This window comes from Rhinatrema bivittatum, chromosome 3 (assembly GCF_901001135.1).
Source record: "Rhinatrema bivittatum chromosome 3, aRhiBiv1.1, whole genome shotgun sequence".
Taxonomy (NCBI): Eukaryota; Metazoa; Chordata; class Amphibia; order Gymnophiona; family Rhinatrematidae; genus Rhinatrema; species Rhinatrema bivittatum.
This window is the reverse complement of record NC_042617.1, coordinates 52,763,272-52,790,220: the sequence shown is the minus strand read 5'-3', so window position 1 is coordinate 52,790,220 and position 26,949 is coordinate 52,763,272. Positions and strand designations below refer to the sequence as shown.

Here is a 26,949-nt window from a genome sequence, read left to right as displayed (position 1 = left end):
TGGTTTCAAAGCATTTTATATTAGACAAACAGATGCACGAGTTGGGCTTGCATACATTATATTATTTATTTAAAGATTTTTTATACTGACATTTGTTTGCACTTTGCATCAGTTTACATGGAACAGGTATAACAATAACATAGAGGCATATACATGGAACTAGTATAATAATAAATAGGACAAGATTAAGGTATGTTGACAGGGGAGGTAATATTGAAGTCTATGAAGGCGGGTTGCAACAGTTGAAACCAAGGTAGATAATTGGGAGAGCATAGGTTAAAGGCGTATGGAAAACCTAGAAGTACAGTAGTGAAGAAAGGATAGTAGTAGAAGTATTATGTCCTGGCATACCAGATATTAACACTTTATTACTGCTTTTACTTTTATTTTTATTTTTTTTTTTAAAGTATGCATTCTATAACGGGGCCTGGCTGTATTTTCTCAGGAGTTAAAGATTCCCTAAGTAAAAGCTTCCAGGAATGTCATGGAGCAGGGGGCCTCAGATGATACATTTTCCCCTCTGCTTCTACATTCTGTCAAAGTAAATTAACAGACTGACTCCTCTCCCTTGGAGGCCTAGATACCCGGGGATGGGGGGGGGGAGAGAGGGTCACGCAGGATATACACACAGGCCATCACACATCTCCCATTCCCTTAACATTTGGTAAGTCTAGCATGGAAGCCAAGCTTCTTAAAAAAAAAAAAAAAGTGCAAATACAGGCAGGAAATGGTGCAAGAGAAATATCCGGAGCACCATTTGTTTTAGAATAGCAGCCAGGCATGCTAGGGTATGTAAAAGCCTCCTGCAGTTACTTTTTTCAGGAGGCTGAAACATGCAATCTTTGATTTTATATATCTGAATGTCGCACAGTGATCAGCTTAAGAACATAAGAAATTGCCATGCTGAGTCAGACAAAAGGTCCATCAAGCCCAGCATCCTGTTTCCAACAGAAGCCAAACCAGGCCATAGGAGCCTGGCAATTACCCAAACACTAAGAAGATCCCATGCTACCTATGCAATTAATAGCAGTGGTTATTCCCTAAGTAAACTTGATTAATAGCCGTTAATGGATTTCTCCTCCAAGAACTTATCCAATCCTTTTTTGAACCCAGCTACACTAACTGCACTAACCACATCCTCTGGCAACAAATTCCAGAGCTTTATTGTGCGTTGAGTGAAAAAAAATTTTCTCCGATTAGTCTTAAATGTGCTACTTGCTAACTTCATGGAATGCTCCCTAGTCCTTCTATTATTCGAAAGTGTAAATAACCGAGTCACATCTACTCGTTCAAGACCTCTCATGATCTTAAAGACCTCTATCATATCCCCCCTCAGCCGTCTCTTCTCCAAGCTGAACTGCCCTAACCTCTTCAGCCTTTCCTCATAGGGAAGCTGTTCCAACCCCTTTATCATTTTGGTTGCCCTTCTCTGTACCTTCTCCATCGCAACTATTTCTTTTTTGAGATGCGGCGACCAGAATTGTACACAGTATTCAAGGTGCGGTCTCACCATGGAGCGATATAGAGGCATTATGACATTTTCCGTTTTATTAACCATTCCCTTCCTAATAATTCCTAACATTCTGTTTGCTTTTTTGACTGCTGCAGCACACTGAGCTGACGATTTTAAAGTATGATCCACTATGATGCCGAGATCTTTTTCCTGCGTGGTAGCTCCTAATATGGAACCTAACATCGTGTACCTACAGCAAAGGTTATTTTTCCCTAAATGCAACACCTTGCACTTGTCCACATTAAATTTCATCTGCCATTTGGATGCCCAATCTTCCAGTCTTGCAAGGTCCTCCTGTAATGTATCATAGTCCGCTTGTGATTTAACTACCCTGAATAATTTTGTACCATCCGCAAATTTGATAACGTCACTCGTCGTATTCCTTTCCAGATCATTCATATATATAAACTGTTATATGTAAAGCCTGTTGCTAATTTGTTTACTGTAAACCGAGGTGATGTATTTCTATACGTACCGCGGTATATAAGAATCTCCAAATAAATAAAAAAATAAATAAAGTATACACACATACATATATATTGAAACGCACCGGTCCAAGTACAGGTCCCTGAGGCACTCCACTGTTTATCCTTTTCCACTGAGAAAATTGACCACTTAATCCTACTCTGTTTCCTGTCCTTTAAACCAGTTTGTAATCCATGAAAGGACATCGCCTCCTATCCCATGACTTTTTAGTTGTCGTAGAAGCCTCTCATGAGGGACTTTGTCAAACGCCTTCTGAAAATCCAAATACACTACATCTACCAGTTCACCTTTATCCACATGTTTATTAACCCCTTCAAAAAAATGAAGCAGATTTGTTAGGCAAGACATTTTTCTTTCCCTTCCCATTTCTCCATCCCACACCAAGGAACATGCTGGGTGATTAAGGAGCCTGTGCTGGCCCTGCAGACTGGAGAGAAGAATCTCCCTAATGGCAATAGTGATGTGCCATTTTTTGTATCAAGGGGCTCTCACCAGTTTTGCTTTACTTAAATTATTTTATGGAAGCAGAGTGTCACCTTAACAGGGGGTGCCCAGAAGCTCTCTCTCTGGCAGATCTCAGAGCACCTGCCATGTTCCCTTTCCCCCAGGGCTGAAGTGTTTTGCCTCAATGGTGCCCCAGAGCTCTGCTGATCCTATCCAGAGCAGACTCAAAACATCTGTCTGCTGCTATACTGCAGGTCTATGGCCTGAACAGCTCTCCTCAAATGATTATTGTACCCGTTCACCAAATCTTCCAGTCTGGGACCTGCTCCACATCTGTGAGCATAAGGCAGGCATGAATAGATGAAATGGTGAGGAACGAGCCTGAGCAGAGTTTCCAAAGCTGTGAAATCACTATTTCCCAACTTAGTGGTTAGAGCAGTGGGCTAAGAACTGGGAAAACCAGAGTCCAAATTCCACTACCCTGACTGCCATTAGTTCTCACTAAGAACTCATCAATAATAAAAGAAGCCAAGAGGCACCAGCCTTTAGGAGTAGAAGAAAATGAGTCACCACAAAGCAAAAGGAATTTAATCCAAGAGGTTACAGGGAACTCAGCAGAAACAAATCTCCAAATCTGGCGACACGCTAAGAGCAGGGGTGAGTTGTGTGTCCTGCTGATTATCGTAGTGTTTCTGCTTCCTCTATACTGATGCCTCCGAAAAGGAAGGGGGAAAGGTACAAGTGTATCCTACAATTCCCCCTCCATCCCCACTAACGTAGCAAGAGATCACCCGCTTCATCTCCACGAGTCGAGGAGCCCATTGTGCTTGGCAGGGAGAGAGGACTGCCGGCACCAGAGGAGACATCGCTGAGTCCTGATCTGAGGCAAGCTCCGACGCAAAAAGCTGGGTTGCTTTCCTACCCCGGAGCTCTGTTCGAAGGTACTGCTTCCGGGTCAGCTACAGAGGAGCAAACGCTGACCGCAGCTTCAGTGCAAGCAATACCATCACTAACGGCCGTCCCGGAGGACTCTAACAACGCTGGAACTCCGGGTACCAGGCTGGAATTAGGGGCTACGGGGGTAAACCTTCCTGAGTGGAACCTGCAAGCTATTCAGGAGGGAACCTCTGACTTTAAACCCCTGGCAATCCCTGAACGCCCTGAAGTCGTGACCTTAGCTGCTCTATGGGACTTAGTGGCTGGCTTTGCGACTATGTTCAACAATTTTAATATGAAGCTAGAGCATTTGACTAGACAGAATATTCAAATCTCGGCGGAGATGCAAAGACAAGTTAATTCCCTAACTCTAAAAGTAACAAATTTAGAAGGAAAAGAAACAGAAAATTTAAACTTCAAGGTAGCCACAGTCAAAGATAGGGAAGCTCTGGCTAGAAGAGTAGAAAGGGTGGAGAACAGTGCCACACATTTGAACCTGAGGTTTCTGAACTTCCCCAAAGTTTTGGTGGAGATTCCCTATTTGACTTTGAAAAGATTTTTTCAAGAGATAATTGGCTTTACTCCGGAAAACATGCCAGCAATAAACAAATGTTAAATGTCGTAGGTTTTGGAAGAAAGTATCTAATGGATTAAATGTACAAGAAAACTTGACTGAGATCCTTGAAGATTCTACATTAGAAGTATTGGACAGAGCAACATTACTGGGGTCCTTTATTACTATGATGGCTATTCAATTAGCAATGAAAAATTATTTTAGGAAATTCCCTGGGTCCTTTATGAATGCGGTAGTAAAAATTTTACCCTGACCTGGCCTCCACAACACAAGCCAGGCGTAGGGTTTTTTTTTTTAACTCTTGCTCAAGAAGCTATATCTTTGGGGTTTTCTTTTTTATTAAAAGTTTCCTTGTAAATGTGTGTTGAGGAGGAGAGATAGAGATATTTTTTTTCTCTTCAGATCAGTTAAAAGCTTTCCTAGATTAAAAAAAAACAAAAAAAACTCCCACTTCTTCTCCCATAGACATGTAAGAGTATAAAAGCTGGATAAAGCATGTTAAAGCTTTTCTGTGTGAATCTTTAATAATGTTTAAAATCTCTCTTTATTTTGCTGGACCTCCCATTGGTAAATTTGATTTTTGGTTAAAATGGATTTATTTATTTATTTATTTATTTATTTAAGGTTTTTATATACCGGCAATCATGAGCACATATCTTGCTGGTTTACATGAAACGGGAGTGCATTAAATACATCAACTAGAACTGTGGTGATCGAAGGAGCAGTTACAAATAACAAGGGTAGCAGAACTTGGATAAGAAGGAAGAGATAGGAAAGAATAAACGGTTGAACGGTATACAAATAAATTAAATGCTATGTAAAAATGGCATGATTAATGGCTGAATATTTGAAGTCCTTGGTTTGTATCTATGACGTGATATTAGATATTAGATATAAAGTCAATATTCAAAACAATATTTTAAGATAAGTTTGTTCCCTCCCATGTATTGCTATATTGCAAAATTTAGTTTTTGTAAAATGTAAACGTTGATAAATAAAGAATTAAAAGGGCAAGATGCAATCTGAGGCAGGGAAACTTAAAAAGCAGGACTAACCGAACATGCGTAAAAGCATAGGTCTGAAGGAATTTCTCCATCCGTGTTTTGTTTTAGCTGTTCGTGAATGAGTGCCACTTTCTGTTTTTTTACTTGAATGCAGTTCCGTGAACGCAAGAGAGAGATGAATCATTTTTACAATGAAGCAGGTAGTTGTACTTCCTGAAAATTATAACCAACATGCAAATAAGTGAGTAACTTGCTGCTATTTCTCGTACAGGTTTTTACATAGTCTAAGCCTCTAGCTAGACCCATTTGTTGGGGATAGTGCAAGTCCTCTGCCTCCCAAGCCTGTGATTGATCATAAGCCCTCTGACCCACAGGTGATCAGTTATTGGGCTGATCGCACACTAGTGTATGTACTAGTGCAGGGGTTTCTACACCTGTCGTAGGGAACCCCTAGCCAAATCTCCACAATGAATATACATGAGGTAAATCTGCATGCATGGCCTCCATTTATCTTGTGCATAGCTTGAAAACCTGATTGGCTTGGGGTCCCCTGCACTAGTATATGCACCATTGGCTAATGCATGTTGAAGTGAGATGCACTTTTCACCTGTACAACCAACATCCGTCCCTCGGCCAATACGCTCCTGAGCTTTCCTGACACTTGGATTAAAAAGGGATAGTGTAAAATACATTTCGATCTGTGGTCTCCAACCCTGTCCTGGAGACCCATCAGCCAGTCGGGTTTTCAGGATATCCACTATGAATATGCATGCAAATTTTCTCTCATGCATATTCATTGTGGATATCCTGAAAACCCAACTTGCTGGTGAGCCCCCAGAACAGGGTTGGGGACCACTGCATTAGATTATGCTCTTTTGCCTAGCACACAATGTCTTCTCTCATCTTACTCAGGGCCAGTTCTTCAACCCAATGAACTGGATGGTCGCCAACATTTTTTTGGGGTGAGTGGGTGGCAAAAAAAAAACAAAAAACCTGGAAACTTCCAAGTGCCACCCAACCACTTTTAAGGGAAACTGCTTCCAGTATTTTAAGATTTAGTGGATCAGCATTTTATTTAAGAGGCTTATTAACATAGGTTTTCTTATGCTGATGATTTAGCTAAAATCACCACAAGATCAGCAGGCAGGACATTGAATGTGCCTAGGCCACAAGTTGGCAAAAGCCAGCGAAGTTCACTCTGCTAGTGATTTAAGAGAGGAGGAGGTCTGGAGTTGTTTCCATGAGGAGGGGAGAGAGAGAACGAGATCAAATAAAGGGCCTGATTTACTAAGCACTTTTCCCATAGTCACAGAATGGGGAAAAAGCCTTTGTAAATGATCTGCCAAGTGAGGAGATGTCATACATATATACTTGTGCTATAATGCTCTGTAGAGTAACAGCGCTATCACACTAACTATAATCAATCATTCATCTCATATGTCCAATGAAGTTCGTAAATAGAGCCAATCTTTAATCAAAGAAACAAATATTTTCAAAATACTTGAAAGAATGCATTGACCAAGCAAGCTTGGTTATAGTGTTGAGGTGATGTAACAGCTTCATCCACCAACGGCATTCATAAACCACTGGCGTGGACGAAAACCCAACGCAACAAAAGTGCATCTATTGGTTGATCAAAGAAGCTGCACATCCTTCAGGCTTCTCTGCGGGTTTTCTAGCTAAGAGCTGTACTTCTAGCCAATCAGTTGTACTCTAAGAAAGGATTTGGTGCTTTATTATTTTTCACCAATTTTTTATTTATTTTTTTTTATTTGTGGAGAAGGTTGCTTGACCACTGGGTTTTTTTTCGCCCCCATTGCAGTTACTTTACCTGTGAGGCCGAAATGAGGCTCTGCTATGGATCAACCTAGCGATGCTGATTTACTTGGATTTACAGATTTATGATGGGAGGGGTGGCTAAATAGGAGGAGGATTCAAACTGGTTCTCAACCCTGTCCTCAGAATCCCTCCCAAGAGCTGGTCTGGTTTGCAGGATAAGTCTTAAAATGTATTTGATTTTTTACATCCCACTGTGTGCATTGTAGATATCCAGCCCTCCAGACTGGCTGGAGAGGCTCCGAGGGCAGGATGCAAAGCCAGGAGGTGGGGGTAGAAGGAAGGGCCTGTGAGCTATTTTTCCAAAGAGAAACCCTACCCCCACCTCCGCTGTGGCCCTTCGCTTTTATAAAAAAAGAAAATCATGGCGGGTGCAAGTGAACACCCTGTGCTTGCTTTCCCTGCCCCGTTATTACCCTGAGTAGATGCCCCTATGTTATGAACAGCACAGATACCATTACCCACAGTGAGGGGAAGGGGCCTTTTCGGGTGGGTAAATAGTGGTTTACCTGTGTACAAAGGATTGAAAACTTCCCTGTAGGTGTTAATACCTCAGAATGATAAAAGGAAATCTTTAGACTGGTCCAAGGGTTCGGTGTGCACTACCAGGAGACAGAGCTGGAAACCAAAACGAGCAGGAGGAAGCTGCCAAGCACAAAAGACGACAGAAAAAGAATTCTCTCAATAATTGCATTTGGGTTTTGGTTTGGTTTTTTTGGCTTGCTAAGCTCCTCCTGCTCCTTTTGGGCATCCAGTTTAATTGGAACCAGCCTCTATGGTAACTACCTCAGTTTCTCCCCTGCCCCCTCCCTCCCAACTCTGCCCAGCCATCTCAGTGACAGTCCTGGGCCAGCAGCCACAAATGCCAGCTCCCTCCACAATCCAGCGAACCTGGACACCCCCCCCTCCCACCCCAATTTTGCCTCTAGGTGTCGCAGCTGAGCGATGGCCGAGACTCTCTGCCTGCCCAGGAATCTCGAACCGCCAGCCTGAGGTGCAGGAGCTTGTCCTGGGAATCCAAGTTTTCTGCACAGCGGGGCGGTGCACTCGCCCTTGAGCCACCAGCTGGACCTATAATTGCATTTAACTGCTGACTGAATTATGTAGTTTTTTTGGGGGTTTTTTTGCTGGTAGCTTTTAGAAATGGTTCAACCACATATTGGAATGCAGCCCCATGCCAGCCTCACCTCATGCAGCTTATCAGCTTTTTGGGTCTGTTTCTTCCGACTTCGCTGTGCGGCCACTCTGTTTTTCTCCCTCCTCCTCACTTTCCTGTCTGAGCTAGGGCTCTGAAAAAAAGGAACGGAAATAGATCACCTGGCTTCTCGCACAATAATGTAAGCTGAAGTATGGGGGAAAAAAATGCATTAAGGAGTCCTAGTAAATGCAGAATCATTCTGTAGGTGAAAATGAGAAGGAACTCCATCTAAAGTGTAGAAGACTAAAAAGTGCCCACGTCAGGGGTCTCGTTTTACACCTCTGCATCTACGTAGTCCCAATTTCTTTAGGAAATGCAGATAGTACATGATTTTAAGAACATTTTACTTAAGACCAGGGCTTAATCTGTAGGGGAGCTGCCGGGAACAGAGTTCCACCACTTCTTCTCAGACGTGAGAGGCAGAACAGAAGGGGTTGCAGCTCCTCCCTCTCCAGGCAGCCTGCAGGGAAGAGGGAGCTGAGCCTGGAGCAGACACAGCAAAGAACATCCACCCTGCTCCCTAATTCAGCCCTTCCCCTCCCCTTGATCAGAGAGGAGGAGGGTGTGATCCTGCAGCAGACACGGCAGCTAAAGGAACAGATACAAAAAGGGGCTCAATTAGTCTGAACTTGTGAGCAGCAATGGAAGTCATCAAGGCTTCAACCCTGGCCACTACTCACAAGTTTCAAACTGGTGCTAATTCAAACACCTTTTTGTGTCCATTACCCGGGGCTTAATTTCTGAAAAAGCAAACCAGAATGATGTTCTGCCACCTTTTATCCAGGACCCGTGGAAGTGGAGCTGAGCTGCTTGTATAAAATCAGTTCTGGTGGGCTGAGGATGGAAGATCACTGGGGTAAGAAGGAAGAGTGCGTTCACGACCTGTCCTGGTCCCCACTCTACACGTCACACCTGGCTCTGACCTCCCATCCCAAGCTCTACCCTTCCACGTCCTTTTGGTCTATAAATTAAGGCCTGCTTAACACCCAAACTCCAAAATGCTTGTGCAGTTGTCCAGAGCGAGCGAGGAGAGAAACATATGCCGAGTGAACCAGTATGACCCGGAGATTCTTGCCCCGGCAGTAAAGTAAACCGCAACGGGCTATTAAAGGTTTTATCAAGTGCAAGGGAGAACCAATGCTTACGGATAATCCTGGTGATTTTAGCACTTGAAGTGGAAAACGGAAGGATACAGTTAACAGAATCATCCAAGGGGCGACTGAGGTAAAAAAAAAATGTAAATCCCTATTTACATACAAAGCATATTTTTCTGACAATACACAATCACTCACTGTAAAAGGTCACAAGCCTTGTGGTCAGTGCTCAGTGTGTCCCTTGACGTCCCCTATGACATTATTCACACACCCGACCTCAAAAGAAAACGTTTGAGCTACATGGGTCCCTCAGACTGCACTACCTCGGGAGTGGTTTATGTTATTAGCTGCCCATGTCAGAAATTATATGTTGGCAAGACCTCCCGTATGATTAAGGCACGAATCATAGAGCATCGTTCGAATATTAAAAATCAGCGAGAAAATGCCCCCCCTGGTTGACCACTGGACCCAGGCTTCCCACTCTTTGCAAGATTTACATTTTTTTGTTCTTGATGTAGTCCGTCTCCTGTTGCGGGGGAGGCAACTACTCAATTTTTGATCCAAAAAAAAAAAAAGAAAAATGGATTTAATTTGACACTGTTATACCAAAAAGGTCTCAATGCTGAACTGGAATGGAGTTTTTTTCACTTGACATATTCCTGCTGTGATCTGTGTGGCTCTCTTTTCTACCTTTCCAATTGGCTCAAATTTCTAGCGATCTGATTGGTTACCTTCTCTGCCTTCCTGATTGGTTTGAATTTTTGCGCCAAAATCTGGGCTTTAAAACTGCTGTAGTATTGTAAGCCTGGGCGCTCCCTGTAAATTTTGACTATCTACGAACACGGTATGTTTGTATTATGTTCTTATTTCTGTGTCGGCTTGTCCTCTCGCACTTGGTCCAGATTTGTATATTTATATTTACAGAATGCTGTCATAAAGACATTTGCCCCTCCCGACGCAGCCCATTGGCGAAACACGGGGCCTGTGTCGGGGGACCCTTTGAATTATTATTATTATAACACAGCGGAGTTTCCGTATTTTGGAATACTATAACAAGTCACCCAGCCTACTGGGGAACAGCAAACCTCCGCCAGTGCACAACCTCCGATTTGTCTCAGGTGTGAAGCCTAAAAGGTACCATTCTAAGTTTGACGTATCCAAACCTCCTTGTTTCCCAAGATCTTGGCAATGTAATTACATTTTATCCTTGGATTTTTACCAGACCACACAAATCTATGCATACTAAGCCCAACTTGCAAAACCAGCCACGGCACACCATTTGTGCATGTAAATGGGTGAGCGAAGGCGTATGCTGAACACCGTGTGGTGGGAGCAGCAGAGCTTATAAAATACCATGTGATTTTGCCCCAAAGGGTACACACACAAATATTTATAATACAAGAACAGGTATACCTTCCTGTCCATTTTATAAATATTTTACATGCATAACTGTAATAACTCAGAATTAAACATGGATGTGGGTATTTTATATTGTACATGCGTACTCAGTTTCTGAAAAGACTTGCACAAGCACACGGCACTGCCATTGAGCCACTACCTGCACCCGTTCACCCAGACAAGACAGATTGCAAAACCTTAGGACTTGCAATGAAGAAGGCTCAGAAGGACTTTGCATCACTGGTGCCGAGGTCAGCTGATTTATTAAAGGGACTCGTCCCATCCCGATCGGCTTCCCTGCCTTCTTCCCTTCTGCTGCTGCTTTAGACGGGGAATACTTTAAGACTTTTGATGAACATTCTTGTGTAATTTGAAGCAGCGGATTAGGAGGGCAGCATCGTGCTTGGGAGGATTGGAAAAAACAAACAAACACACACATGCTCGCCACAGGTGACCTGGTTTTCACTGCCAGCGAGAGCCACCATGGCAGAAACGGGAGGCCAAAAATTGGCAAACACCCTCGCCATTGCCAACAAGAAAGGGCAGCGTGATGGAGTGGGGCCATAGGGACCACCCGCTTCCGTGGACAGAAAGCAGAATGAGGGCGTGGAGCCTCAGGAAACCCCACCACCGATGAGACATAGCAGCACAGAGGAGCTGAGCCGTGAAGAACCACTTCAGAGCCTGCTCTCGCCAACAGGAAGCAGAGGCATGGCGGAGCAGTGAAGGGAGCCCAATGCAGCAGTGATTTCTGCTAACGGTTTTGGCATCTGCAAAATACAGTAAGTATGAGCAGGGAGAGATTTGTTTTAAAGCAACTGTACATGCTGCCTCTGCTATTCACTGGACATTTGTTTATTAAAAATTCTTCTATACTGCCTTTTCAATCAAAATAATCATCAAAAGCAGTGTACAACATGGAATGCAAGTACAACAAAACAGGATTAAAATAAAATACAATCTAAAGTACAGACAATGAACAAACTACATCACTGAAGCAACAAAATAAACTAAGCAAATAAAGGAAAAAACTCACAACATCCAGCCTGGCAAAATTACTTGGAGCCAATATAATTAGTTTCCCAAAATACCTGGAAACAGCCATATTTTTACCTTTCCCAAGAAAGTAAGGCAATTCAGTTCACGTCTGCTGGTGGCTTGCTCCACAGAACAGGCCCAGCCACCTGGAAGGCTCTCGCTCTCTCTTGGGGGGTGGGGGTGGGGGGGACGGACGTGCAGGAATGCTTCCTGCTTAGATCTCAAACAGCACTGGGGCCGCTGCCATTCCGATTCCTCCAATATTAGCTTAAGCGCCATTTGTCCGTAGACAAACAGCAGCAACAGGTCAGGAAATCCGTTCAGGTTTGTGGAGAATATTTTTATTTATTTTTGTTGGGGGGGGGGGGGGGGGGAGGGGAGGACCTCGGTGAGAGCATTTTACCCCTGACAAGTAAGCCTTGGACAATTTTTTTTTTTTAATTTTGATCATAGTATTAATCCTTGGTAATTTCAGACTCTTGTTTCTGTCTTTCTGGTGAACTTCCCCGATTTTTCTCTCATTTCAATGAGTCACAACTCTTTGGGATGCCATTGCACTTTTGAAAACTCTTAGAAAAAAAAAAAGGTTTTGATTTTGATGACCTTCATAATCTAAATCCGATGCGCGAGAACTGATGATCACACACACACAGAGAGGATTGTGTGTCTGCAGTGCGCTGCTTATGCGATACACTGGCAGAGGAAGATATGAGATTCATGCGGGCTGTATGCATGAAGTGCTTAACTGCATATTGGCATACGTAGGCACAGAACCAGAACCTGTAGCCCGAGGACGTGGTGTCACCTTACCACCACAAGCTGACTTTCTGCTGATGGATCTGAAAAACATATCCTTACTTTCCCTACACCCGAAAGTTACAATTAACAAAACAAAAAAAACCAAACCACACACACAACAAAAACTTTGTAAGACTGGGCTGGTGGCTAATGGCAGAGGACCTGCACTGGATTTCTTTGGACAGGATTTTGCCCCCTAGGCCAGCCAGGGCTTCGGATGCTGCGGAAGCAGAATTCACAGCCCTTGTTTTTCACGGACGCCTCTGCTACGGGCTGGTTTCATAGTCCATAATTACACATTCCAGAGACAGCTGCGTGTACGGCACCCTAGCCAAGAGCGCGTCACTGCAATGACTGGGCTAAAGCAAGTGGGAGAGATTATAAAATAGCGGGGAAGCCCTGGGTAGCTACTACATCAAGGGTCATGGAGGTGTATAATTTCACAGAGACCAGTTTCAATTGAGAATGAATCCAATGGAGCAGGAGGGAATGACTGATCAAACACACACACACACACATAAATATATTTAAAATTTATCAATCATCCTTTCCAGTTTAAAAAAAAAAAAAAAGGAATGGCTCAGAGAGATTTACAGAAACATAATACAATATATAACAAAATAGTTTAATAAAATGTATTAGCTAATAAACAAGAAATATTGAATCTTTTAGTGTACTGATTTTAACCATATGCATGCCACACATTGGATTGTGTATGTATGTAACCCCCTTATTGGATAAGTGAGTTCCAATCCTTACCTGGGTTACTGGGTTCTTAAAGAGTTGTGGCGGATTTCCCAAGCTGGATAGGGCTGACCAGCCTCGGCTGTGAATAGAAGAATTCTCAGTAGCTTTGTAAGACCCCCACAAGTGAACATGCAGGAAATCAAGATACTTCCTTGACCCAGATAAAACCACTTTGGGCAATCAAGGCGGGTGTGGGCAAAGGAGTTGATGGTTGCAAACAAGGTTTTTTTTTTTTAAATCTTTGATCTTTGTATCTGTTCTCTCTCTAATTCATAGTTTCACAGGTAGTTATTGCTCCAAAAAAAATAAATAAAATTTAAAACTGTAGCACTCTCCTTCCTAGATGGGCTGAGACCTTCAAACTCAAAATTCAGGTCCACAGTACAGACAAATTGGGTTGGAAAATCCAGCGGCTGAATACTCAAACGTATGACCTCATCTGCTTCTGATCTTTCAGTAAAAACAAGCCCTGATATAACTCTTATCTCAATTTACAACAAGATAGAAATAAGGAGTCAGCAAGCCTGACGGCACATCATGCACATCAAAGTGCTAAGACCGCCCAGACTAAGCAATCATCCACCGTCACAAAATATATTTTTAGGTTTTTCAAAAAGCAGATAAAATCCAAAAGCAGTGTACATGTATTATCTTTGGCAAAACCAACCCAAAAGGTCTCATAAGAGCATCTCAAAAGGAACCACTGAAAGATGGAAATAAAGTCTTCATGTGCCGCTCAATAGAAACGTCACTGGCACTTCACCTGCAACAATCAGAGCACGATTTGGTGACGACGCACAGCATCAGCCTAAAAACACACTATAGTCCAAGTCAGCATTAAGTCCTGATGGCGAGACAGACTAACTTAAAAAGCCATCTCTGTTCAAGCTGTAACAGTGTGCGATTCAAGTCACCACCAGGTGTTGCAGGTGAAGTGCCAATGACGTTTCTATCAAGCGATGTATGAAGACTAGTTCCGTTTATCCGTGGTTCCTTCTCAGACGCTCTTATGAGGCTTTGGGTCCTCGTGCAAATGGTATTCCCGGCATACAGATAAGTACTGTTATTACCGGTGTCACTGGTTGAACTGTCCACGGTCATGGTGGATTATAAAATGAAGTCTACCCCTGAGGAAGCTTTTCAGTGAAAACACCGGCCGTGTTGTTGGGTTTGCTAAGGATGACACGTCCGACGGTTGGATTTGCTAAAGATAATACATTTACACTGCTTTGGATTTTATGTGCTTTTTGAAAAGCCTAAAAATATATTTTGTGAAGGTGGATGATTGATTAGTCCGGGCGGTCTTAGCACTTTGCTGTGCCTGACAGGCCATCAGGCTTTCTGACTACTTATTTCTATTTTGTTGCAAATTAATAAGTATGTCTGATCAAATGTTGTAAAATTAATATTTGCAGTCCCATCTGCTTTGTCATTGATTTCCTCTACCTAGGGATTTGTAGATGCTTCTTTTTGTGGTTTACTTGACAGAACTCTGACATGAGAACATAAGAAGTGCCATGCTGGGTCAGACCAAAGGTCCTTCAAGCCCAGCATCCTGTTTCCAACAGTGACCAATCCAGATCACAGGGACATGGCAGACATAATAGATCCCTTTCCTGTTGCTCGCTCCCAGAGTAACTGGTGGCTTTCCCAAGTTTACCTGATTAATAACTGTTTACAGACTTTCCCTCAACAAGCTGGTTCAAATCCCTTTTAAACCGAGGTATGCTAGATGCCTTGACCATATCCTCTGGCAACAAATTCTAGAGTCTGATTATGTGTTGAGTGAAATAAATACTCTCTGATCTGCTACTTGCTGGTTTCATGGAGTGTTCCCTAGTATTAGTACTATTTAAGAGGGTAAACAATTCTACCCCACTCATGATTTTATAAACATTTATCTCTTCAAGCTAAAGAGCCCTAACCTGTTTAGCCTGTCTTCATAAGGAAGCCAATCCATCCTCTTTATCATTTTTGTTACCCTTCTCTGTATCTTTTCTAGTTCTGCTTTATCTTTTTTGAGATGGGGCAATCAGGACTGAACACAGTACACAAGCAGGCAGATACAATACAGTGCACTCAGCTAAGCGCACTGTTTAATCCGCAGTTGGACACACATCCAACCCCACACCTGAAACTAATAGTGCTCATCACATGCAAATGTATGTTGATGAGGCTAGCTATTCGCTACAAAAAAAATATTTACTTAAAAGCTTTTTTTAGACCGGTATTCGTGGGTACATCATATGTGACCATGCCCCTCCCCCGACGTCAACTCTTTGTGCTTCATTTACTATTTTTTCTTTTACGTTTTCTGTTAAGTAACCTTTTTTCAAGTTCCTACCTTATGCCTTTGTTAACGATTTTATTATAAATGTTCTCTGTATTTGACTATGGAAATATTTTTTCCTGCTTTTTCTGTTTTATGTAAACCGGTATGATTTGCATTTTAATGTAAGAATGTCGGTATATAAAAATTCTAAATAAATAAATAAATAAATAAATAAATAAATAAATAAATAAATCTGTTTACAGAAAACTTGAACGTAATACAGAGAACAGGGTGAACAAAACTTGGAGGGGGTATAATATTTGGTTACAATGAACATGATTGAGATACCAGGTGCGGGGAATGACACTGAGGGGGGGGGGGGGGGGAGGAGAGCAAAAAAGAAAAGGGGAAGAAAAAAGTGGAGAAAAGGGGAAGGCTATGATGGAAAGAAATAACATGCCAGGTGGGCAGGGGTAAAATAAATAAAGGTAAGTTATATGATAAAGGTGGTAGAAGCAGGTGAAATATACGCATAACTAGAGCAAACCAAGGTTAGGAGATTAAGGGATACATAAAATACATTATTCGGGATTGCAGAATGAGGGAGAGCTAAAGGGGGTATGTATACAGCGCATTATGAGGGCAAGTACATTACATGAGTATATAAAGGACAATATTAGGAAATGAGCATAGCATTATTGGAGCATACAGCAGGGGGGGGGGGGTGATATAAGTTGTAGAAGGGGGTGAGATGTTATTTAGGGAACGCTTGTCCTGCGACTCCTTCCTAGCTTCACTGAATGCTTTAGGCTACAAACAGCTAATCTCCAGCCCCACACACAAGGATGGCCACACCCTAGACCTCATTTTTGTAAACGATTTGATCCAAACGCTCCCTCCCTCATAACACTCCTGTCCCTTGGTCCGATCATGTCGGCATCGAAACGACCTGCACTGTAAAAAAAAAAAAAAAAGACGGCCCCCCCCCTACCCCCCCAATCAAGAAAATCATCCACTTCCGCAGACCTTGCAAAACAGAAGACCTCATAGAAGCCCTCTCTAACAACTCCCCAAGCTAGATCTGACCGACTCAGAGTCAGCTCTATCATCATGGCACCAGCTCACTGACAGTTGCCAACGCAGTCTGCCCCATACAATCTTCAGAAATCAACCCGTCAAAAAATAAACATAAACCTTGGTACACACCTGAGCTCAAAACTATGAAACATCAACTAAGAAAACTAGAAAAATCCTGGCGTAAGGATCCATCATCTCCGCAGTTAGCAAGGTTCAGATCCTTCCTAAGCAACTACAGAGAGGCCATAGACAAAGCGAAAAGAGATTTTTATGCCCAAAAAATACATCAATTCCAATTCAACCCCCGAGTCCTATTCGAATATGTTTCAAATCTAAACTAAAACCACCCCACCACTACCATACCGATGACTCCAAATGCGACAACCTCGCACAATATTTCCACAATAAAATAGTAAAAATCATGTCTCGCTTCTCCTCCACACCCACTCCCCCCAGCCCCCAAGCATTGAATACGTCAGCTTCTCCTAACTCCCACTCAAAAACACCATCTGCACAAACACCAGCCATCCTCAAAACTTTTGAGCCCACCACAGTATTAGAAGTTGAATCCATTCTTAAGAAAATTAGACCCTCAACACATCCATCAGACTCTATTCCTATCAAAACCCTCCTCACTATCCCCAATATTATCGCCAAACCATTATCTCAAATCATTAACAAATCCATCACACTCTGTACAGTCCCTAATCAACTTAAACAAGCCATTATTAAACCCATCCTAAAAAATCCCTCCCTTGATCCAGCAGACCCCTCTAACTTTTGCCCCATCTCCAACCTCCCCTTCATTTCTAAAATCCTAGAAACAATAATCAACCGCCAGCTCACTGACTACTTAGATGAACATCACATCCTCTTCCCCTCCCAACATGGCTTTCGCAAACACCTGAGCACTGAAACCCTCCTCATCTCCCTCTCCGATCACATTCTAAGAGCCCTCGATAAAGGTCAACCACATATTCTGGTCCTCCTAGACATCTCTTCAGCATTTGACACAGTCAATCACCACACCCTTATAGAACGCCTTAAAGAAATCGGCATCTCCAACAACTCTCTTCTCTGGTTACAATCATACCAAAGCAACAGACAATATAAAGTAAAAATTGGAAACAGTGAATCGAAACCCATCAATCTGACACAAGGCGTCCCTTAAGGCTCCTCCCTGTCATTCACTCTCTTTAAGTTTACCTTCTTCCTCTATGCAACCTCCTTTCCAAACTTGGTCTTCCTCACTTCATATACGCAGATGACGTACAGATCCTTATTCCCATAACTGATACCTTATCCAATGCCATAAAAATTTGGGAATCAGCACTAACTGCCATCAGTTTCCTGCTCACAATACTGCCAAAACTGAGATACTAATCTCCCCACTCCAGACCATCCCGTCTCCACCCCAGCACAAAACATTACACTCCTCAATCACCTTTTCTCAACATGGCCGTAACCTCGGGGTCACCTTAGACAATCAACTCAGTCTAAAAAAGTTCATTAATTCCACACTAAAAGATGGATTCTTCAAGCTCCATACCCTAAAAAGACTAAAACCCCTTCTGCATCTTAATGACTTTCGTACAATCCTCCAATCTACCATCTTATCCAAAACAGACTACTACAATGCCATACTCATTGGCCTACCCAAAAATGCAATACAACCGCTTCAGATACTCCAAAATACGGCAGCCCGCATCCTCACCAATACTCACAAAAATGATCACAGCACCCCAGTCCTCAAGGAGTTGCACTGGACACCTGTCACCTACCGTATAACATATAAAGCCCTCTCCACAAATCCTTGCACAATGAAAATATGCACCGGTTCAATAAGCACCTCTTTTTCCGCTCCTCCTCCAGACCTACCAGAAAACAGCACATGGTAACCCTACATACTCCCTCACCCAAACATACAAAACTTATGATCACTAAGAACCGCGCCTTTTCCATTGCTGGTCCCCACCTTTGGAACTCCATGCCCGCCAGTCTTCGTCTTGAAATATGCCCAAATCATTTAAGTAGAACCTCCTGCTGATTTCCATGCCTCCCCCCCGCCTCAGGACAGCTGCTTCTAGCTTTCCCTACCACCAGGCAGCTACTACATACCCCCTTAAAGCACCCCCTGCTCTGCTCCAAATTTACAAGTACCCCTGTCAATACAGCCATTCCTTTCCTCTCCATATACATTTCTTACTCAATATTTTATGGACTATAATTGATTATGATTAATGTTTGAGTATTATATTTGTAGTTACTGTTGTTGGATTGAACCTTATACTCCCCATACTCCTCCCTACAATTTCTCATATTATTATTCTATGTAAAGCCTGTTGTGATATTGTGTTCAAATGTAAGCCAATGGGATGTTCCCAACGACCGTCTGTATATAAAAATACTAAATAAAATAAAAATAAATAAATAGCCAAGTTTTTTGCTTTTTTTTAATTTTTGGGTGGATGGCTCTAGTTGGAGGTCTGGTGGCATGGTGCTCCAGAGGGCCCACACTTTAGTAGTGTTAAGGCGGATGGTTTTAGGAGGGTGTGTGTGTGTGTAGGGTTCCAAGGTATACTGTCCCTAGTTGGGCGATTAGGAATGGAGAAGCAAAGGCCGTTGTCTAGCCATTGTAGGTTACTGTTGTGTAAGATTTTATGTATAATAGAGAGAGTCTTGTATAGTATTCAAGAGGCTATAGGGAGCCAGTGGAGTTCTTTGAGGACTGGGGTGATGTATTCTGTTTTGCGGGTGTTAGTATTCTAGCAGCGGTGTTTTGCAGCATTTGGAGGGGTTTAAAGTGTTGAGGCAGGGAGGCCTAGGAGCAGGGAATTACAGTAATCGATTTTTGAGAAGACTGTGGCTTGAAGAACTGTGTGGAAAACGTGGAGGTGAATAAGGGGTTTAAGTTTCTTGAGGACATGGAGCTTGAAGCAGCAGTTCTATAGGGTTGCGTTGATAAATTTTTTTAGGTTCAGCTTGTTATCTATGGTTACGCCAAGGTTACGGGCATTTTGCTGGAAGGAGGTCAAGGGGGGAGGGTGCTGATGGCTGGCGAGTGTGCTGTGTTATTGTGTGTAGAGATGATGATGAGTTCAGTTTTTGCTGTGTTGAGGGCAAGGTGGAGGTTGGTGAGGAGGCGGTTTATTTCATTGAGGCAGTTTTCCCAAGTCTGGAGAGACTTGGAATTGGATTCTTGGATGGGAATTAAGATTTGGACATTGTCCGCACAGATAAAGTGGGGGAGGCCAAGGTCTGAAAGGAGTTGGCAGAGGGACAGGAGGTATATGTTGAAGAGGGTGGGTGGACGAGAGGGAGGAACCTTGGTTAAGTTGGATTGGTGAGGATTCGGAGTTTCCGATCTTTACTGTTTAGTATCTGTCTTCGAGATAGGAACTGAACCACTGTAGAGCTGTTCCGGATATGCCAATTTCTTTGAGGAGGCTGATTAGGATGTTGTGGTATCAAAGGTGGAGGAGATTTCAAGTAAGGTGAGTATGTAGGAGTAGCCATGGTCTAGTCCTTTGAGGATGGTGTCTGTGAGGGTGAGTAGGAGGGTTTCCATACTGAAGAACTTATGGAAACCGAATTGTGAGGCAAATAAGATGTTGTGGTTTTCTAAGTATTGACTATTTTTTCCATAACTTTGGCAATGAAGGGTAAGTTGGATATGGGCCGATAGTTGGAAGAGTCAGAGGAGTCGAGGTTAGGTATTTTTAGAATGGGTTTTACTACTGCCTGCTTTAAGGATAGGAGGGACTTTACCGCTTGTAAGGGAGCAATTTATTATTTCAGCTATAGGTTTGGCGATAGTACTGGGGATAGATAAGAGTGATTTTGTGGGGATGATGTCGGAGGGGTGTGTGTGGAGGGCTTTTGTTTCTACTGCTATCAGGAGCACACTATACCCATTGGTCCTGAGTCCATCTGCTACACGCTAGGAAATGGAGAAATTACTTACCTGATAGTTTCGTTTTCCTTAGTGTAGACAGATGGACTCAGTATAAAAGAAACAAATATGCACCCAATCTGCACATTTTATGCTCAGAAATAGATGCCTGCCCAAGAGCAGTCGTTAATTTCTAAGCAGCCCAAAAAAAAAGTGTACATACTGCTTTTCTGTACATCCTCAGGCATGCCAGCGGTCAGGTTAAGAAAAGGGACGCTCGTAAAATTGAGTATCCATTATCCTAACCTGCTGACAGCCACCTCTCCTGGGCACCCACTGCTGAGGAGGCACTAGGGGCGTGCAATCGAGCCTAGCGCCTCCTTTAAGTGCGACCCCTCATTTAAACATTCTATTGGTTGCCCAGGAGAGGTGGCTGGGCACGCAATACTGAGCACCTTTACTGTAATCGGCTTGAAGGTGTGGTTGCACCACAGATCTAAACAAAGACATATTCTCTATTTTATTCTCCATTCCTTTCCAAATAATTCCTAAGATTCTATTTGCTTTCTTGACCATTGCTGTATGCTGAGCTGAGGATGTTAAAAGTATTGTCCACAAGTACTCAGGGGTCATTTTTATCCTTCTGTGGTTCTTGAAAATCTGATCATATTTGAACAAATTTGAATAATTGTGCATAATCTGCAAATCTGATCACCTCACTCCCTTTTCCAGATCATTTATGAATATGATTAAAAAAAAAAGCAGCCCCAGCACCTATCCCTGGGATACTCCACTATTTACCTTTCTCCATTGGGAAAAGTATCATTTAGTCCTCCTCTGTTTCCTGTCTTATAACATTGCCTCCTATCCCATGACTATAATTTCCTGCATTTTCTCTCATGAAGGACTTAACTCAGGTACTAGAATGGCGCTTCGCTATGGATGTGATTCCTCAGTGGCTGTCTGCACAGTCCTCCTAGGGGACTGCTCAGAGGAACCAAATCCTAGGAGCCTGGTCAGAGACCGACTTGTTCTATAACAAAGAAAGAACTCAGCACCTCAAAATGCTCACTCTCCCGATTGACCAGTAACACAACTGCATGCAGAGAACCAAAACAGAGACTGCTAGAGGTCCTACCACATGCTCACACTGCAAAAGGGATAACCAGCCAGCTCTCTGGAATTGAAGACAAAGCCCCACCTGATGAGAGGCTTCTAGTTCAGCTAGGAGTACCTGGCAAAATTAGCACCAGTACTGCACATAGATTCGAGTTCCTTATTTACAGACCAGAGTGCCTGGTATGATGCTGTAACATGCACAGAGTGCTGGTGTTTACTACAGAAAGGCATGACCTAAACTAAAATAGCAATAGCAATGAAGAGAACACCCAGCTGCTTCTGGAGTTACTTCTTTAGATAGCAAATCTTTTCTCCACTTCTCAGGGCATAAAGGAAGCAATGATTTGTACACACTCTATACAAGCAAGAGCGTAACTTGCATGAGCTCTGCCAACAGTGTAGCATCCCCCACTTCAGCTACGGTGCTGCTGATCTCCTCTCCAATTGTATTTTTCTGTTCCTCCTCAGCTCCTCTCACGCCAGTATCCCCTCTTTTCCAGCAACAGCAGGTTTATATTGTTGCCATCTGGAATGAGCTGCCAGAGTTTTTTCTACCTATTTCTGTCTCTTCATGTCTCATCCCACCTCCTGTTTCCCCTTCTCTGCCTTACCTATGAGGGCTACCATAAGGACATATGCATGTGTTTTACTGTTCCTCTTATGTACCTGACAAGCTATAAAGCATTGGGGAATAGTGCTGTATTTAAGACATTGCATAAAATAAAATTATATTATATTGTTCCACTGTCTATTAGACATAGGGGCAGATTTTCAAAGCCTACGCATGTAAATCCAGGTGGATTTACACGCGTGGGGGGAGGGGGGTTTTACACGCGCGAGCCTATTTTGCATAGGCCTGGCGACGCGCGCAAACCCGGGTCTGAAGAAATGGGCGGGGCGGTCCAGGGGTGTGGCCAGAGGCCTCTCCACTGCCGCTAGGCCCGGGGATCACGCGCAACCTATGCCTGCCCAGAGGCAGGCGCAACTAACAAAATAAAGGTTAGGGGCCGAAGGAAAGTTCCTTCCGAGGCCGCTCCGATTTTAGAATGGCCTTGGAGGGAACGGGGAAAGCCATCGGGGGCTCACCTTGGGCTTGGCGGATGCAAGGTGCACCGGGTTGCGCACATAAATCTACGCCCGCGTGTCCCAAGTAACCAGTTTTTTTTGTGTTTGTTTTTTTTAACTTAAGTTAATTTTGTTAAAGTCCAACTGCAGCTGTTTCATGTGCAGGGCTGTGTTAAGGCACTGGTGGGCCCTAGGAAAAGTATAAACTAGTGTGCCTCCCCCTAGCATATTCCTTGCTTTTAAGAAGACACCATACCATTGGTATTATGATCTTCCAGGGTCTAATAATCATAAATCGAGCAATGATGTGCCTGCACATGAATGCATAGGCACGCATGTTATAAAACCCGCCTGCTGGTTCTATCATTAATATCAACAAACTCCAATAGTCAGCTGGCCAACAGAACCTGTGCCAGCTGTGGAATCCACCCAAACTGAAAAATACTTTGCCAATTTAAAAAAAAATGTCCTCCGCCGCTGTATTCTGTACCTTGCTGCCCATCGAATAAACTCTTCACAGACAGGTCAGAAGGGTCACCTTTACCTTTTGTCACCTTACTTTTCAGTGTATGCAGATATGAATGGGTCAAATTGTGCTACAATGTCAAGTGAATCAGGTGTCCATGGACTGGGAAACCCAGGGCAAGAATATTTGGCAACCTAGGGCAACCTTCAGTCATGCACCCCCGTCCACCTCCAGCTTTCCTACTGGCGGTAGCTCCAGTACAGCATTCCCTTCTTTGGCAGTACTGGCGGGATTTTGTCACCACCAAAATTTTGGGGCTGAAGGTAACCCCTAGTTTACCTAATGGAAGCCACCAGCCCTGGGGAAGCCAAACCTTACACACTTCCTGGGAATGCCATACTGCCCTCAAAAATGCAGTGTGACCTTTGGAAACTCTTTACCAGTATTGTCAAAAAAACGACAGCATTTTCTAACTCAGCGTTGCTATAACCTTCTGAATGGCATCTCTATAAATAACTCTCCAGTCTCTGTTGATGCTCATTCCCATTTTCCTGCCATGTGAAACATTGTGATCTATATTCCCAATCACTGAACCCAGGGTCTGATGAGAGCAGACTTATACTGCACTGAGACACGTGTGTGGTGGGCAGAAAACCAGGACCAGATTGACATCTCATAACAAAAAGAGCTGGTTTAGCAATGACTGTCAAAAGGCCCAGTAGTGGGACAACAAGAATTTACTAAGTAAACATCAAAAAAAGGGGTGTACTTTTTTTTTTTTTTTTTTTTTTACAGGAAAGTATAAAAATACTCCCCGGGCCCTCCTTTTCATTTTATGATAAAGAGAAGGATGGAGAATAAATTAACCTTGCAATAGCACTAAGCGAGCACCAGCAACCACCGGTCCAGACGTGCATGCCTTCAAGCTAGGGCCAGTAACATCTGTGTTGCTTAGTTGGTAGAAGATCTCCTGTGGCCTAGGGAGCTGCTGTTTTTAGAGCTTGGGGGACCACCGACTGAGGGTGGAGAGACAAAATTAGCAGGAGCAGATCAATTGCAGACTGTTTTCACTTTATTTCCTAAAGCATGGATTCCTCTTTCAGTTCACCACATTTTTTTTCCCCTTCACTGGAACAGAACAAGAATTAGCCAAGGAAGAAGCTGTACATGAGGTGTCACGTGGATGTGACACCTCATGTTCTTCCCAGCTGAAGAAAGGATCCATGAGAGCTTTCCAAAGCTCACCCACCGCATCATTCCTGGCAAATCTTTTATGCTGGACCAATAATAGATCATCCCAACCCCTAACCCTCCAGGATTAATCTTTCCTCCAGAACCAAGATGGCCACTAAACATTGCTCCTCAATTAAAAAAAAAAAAAAGCAGTTATTACCAGAAAGAAAAACGTTAGCAGCCCTGAAGCATCAGTCTCATCTGCGCAGACGAGATCTCCCCTGCCCACAGCAGGATGTCACATACACTCATAGTAGGCTCAAACACTAAATTACACAGCTCATTCGGTTAACCACCATTTTCCTTTCTGTGTCTACCAGTAAAGAGTATTTTGTCTCGAGAAACCGCACTCGTAATGGAAAGTACGTAACAGCTGGGGCTGGCACGCTACCAGCCCTTAGCGGCGATTGCGCACGGGAAGCTCAGGGGCTTAGGACTCGCTTCCCAAAGAGGATCGGTTGAGGGGTCCTCAGCGCCATTTCTAAATCCCACAAATCAAGTTGGTTTTTTTTTTTTAAATACAGAAAACCAGCAGGGGGGGGGGGTGTGACGATTTCACTGACAGAAGGCCCTTATCCGAGACAAACGACTCGGCTTCTAGGAGGAGGAGAAGGAGATTTCAGGTCGGTCCCGATGCCCTTCTCATGAGGCAGTTTGGTACCTGCAATGCAAGTGGCAGAACTACAGTCTCGCCGTGCACTGGGATGCAACAAAAAGAAAAGAAAGCCCCACCCCCTACCTGTCGCCTCAGAAGCCCGGACATTTACGGGGAATTTTTAAATTGTTCCTATGAGGGCAAAGTCCAGGAATACTTTTTACCCGTGCTCTTTCCACCAATTTTCAGAGAAGGTAAGGTGTGGACCCTGACCCATAAACCTGCTGCACTTTTTTTTTTGTGTGCGCGGCAGATAACCTACCTGTATTATCTTGCAATCCAGGCTCCAGCCCCAAACGCGCGCGCCCCCCCTCCTTTCCCCGGGGATCTCCGCCTCGAGGAGTTGCTGAGAGCGCGAGCGTGGGGGCGCACTGCACGGACTTTTAGCTGCACGGGGAGGCAATTTTCTGAAAGGCTACGTAAAGGCATAAATCGCTATTTACCCGCCGGAATGGCTTTGAAAATTCTCCTCGCATTTCTCTAAGGGCCTGATTCGCTAAGCCTTTTTATCCACCCTAGGCACGGAACTGGAGTAAATGAGGCCCTAAAATGTGTTGACTGGGAAAATCGAATTAGGGCAAACCCCTTAGGGGCCCCGGCGGTAACCCGCATAAAGTCAAACCAATAGCACAATTATATCCCTTAAGGGCTAGCATTAAGGTGCACAAATACGTTTAGTTCTTGCTTTAGTCACAGCGCGGCCTGAGGAGTCTGGAATACAAAGTTGCATCTTAAATCATTCAAAACACATCAGCTGAACCCAACTACTTTACTCGTTTGCCACTGAAGGCAGAAATCAGATGCTTCACTGATTGAAAACCAAAATTGAAGAAAGCCAGCTGCCCGCCCCTCAATTCTCATGGGAGCCACTGAGCGCAACACCGGGTGGGGGGGGGGCCTTACAGTTTTTATTCCCACCCAGGGCGCTCCGGTTCTCGGAGTTGCAGGTGTCCTGCAGGTTCCTTATAGCGCTAATGCTATAAAACCGGGAAACCTTAAACTCACCGTTTCCTTTTTGGGGGTCAAAAATCTAATCCCCCACCACCCAATATTTCCCTTTCCCAGGGTGGATATGACCAGCGGCGCCGCACTCCCGTCTCGCACGTCTGACGGCGCGCGCCCTCCCGGGGGAGGGGAGGACAGGGCGTACCTGGGTTTGCAAGTCCTGCTCGGAGCTGGAGGTGGATCCCCTGCGTGAATCGCTGGCGGCGAGGTGGGACATCCCGGAGCTCCAGCTCAGCGCGGCCGGCAGCGGGCGAGGCAGGGGCAGCCGCAGCGCCGGGCACATCCCTCCGGGGAGGTGAGGAAGCGCTTCCTTCCTTTCCCTTTCGCCTCGGGGGCCTCTTCTTGGAATGGCCCCTCTCGTAATTTCGAATAAGTCACGTGCAGCCCCTTTGAAACTCCGGAGGGAACTTGCCTAAAAACCGCAGCTGTGATAAAAGTAGGGAACCGAGAGCCCCCCCTCCCTCCCTCCCTCCTGCCTGGGCTCTCCGCACGGCCACAGGTTGGTCGAGCCGCCTCTGGCGTGTTAAGAAAGTGACTAATCTGAAAGAAGAAAGCCTGACTCAGAGCAATCCGCTGATCATATCCACTTTTATTTTCATTTCGGAAGTGTTGCTTCTTGCTATAGGATTCTATGGAACCTTCTTTGTTTTCTGTAGCTTAAATGTGCGTATTCTGGTAGGGTAAAGCAGGTAGGCATAATAGCCTCATCAATCTGCCAGTTGATATAATGTATCTAGATTTCGAGAAAGCATTTGGAAAAAGTCCCGCAGGAGAGACTTCTTAGAAAACTAAAAAGACATGGGATAGGGGGCAATGCCCTATTGTGGATTGCCAACTGCTTAAAAGGTAGCAAACAGAGAGTACATTTTCCCAGTGGAGAAAGGTGACTAGTGGAGTGCCCTAGGCATCTGTCTGGGACCACTGCTTTTTTTTTTTTTTTAATATATTTATAAACTACCTGTAAATGGAAACAAATGAGGTGATCAAATTTGCCGATGACACAAAATTATTCAAAGTTTTTAAATTGCAAGAGGATTGTAAAAAATTGCAAGAAGATCTTGTAAAACTGGGAGATTGGGCATGCACATGTCAAATGAAA

The 26,949-nt window shown here is 43.8% G+C and overlaps 1 protein-coding gene across 5 annotated transcripts in view; it reads right to left on the bottom strand.

The window, feature by feature from the left end:
- BATF3 (basic leucine zipper ATF-like transcription factor 3) overlaps nucleotides 1–26,316 on the bottom strand; it is a 61,221-nt gene extending 34,905 nt beyond the window's left edge. Inside the window, exons 1-3 of one of the 5 annotated variants that reach the window (XM_029593238.1) lie at nucleotides 25,996–26,313; nucleotides 7,981–8,082; nucleotides 7,345–7,438 (exon numbers count right to left, since the gene is read on the bottom strand). In XM_029593238.1, the coding sequence (XP_029449098.1) occupies nucleotides 7,346–7,438; nucleotides 7,981–8,082; nucleotides 25,996–26,133 (333 nt within the window). In that variant the 5' untranslated portion in view covers nucleotides 26,134–26,313 and the 3' untranslated portion in view covers nucleotide 7,345. Of the gene's footprint in view, nucleotides 1–7,344; nucleotides 7,439–7,980; nucleotides 8,083–25,995 lie in introns of all 5 variants that reach the window. The other 4 variants (XM_029593237.1, XM_029593234.1, XM_029593236.1 and 1 more) reach the window with 4 other exon arrangements.
- Between the last annotated feature and the right edge of the window lie 633 nt (nucleotides 26,317–26,949).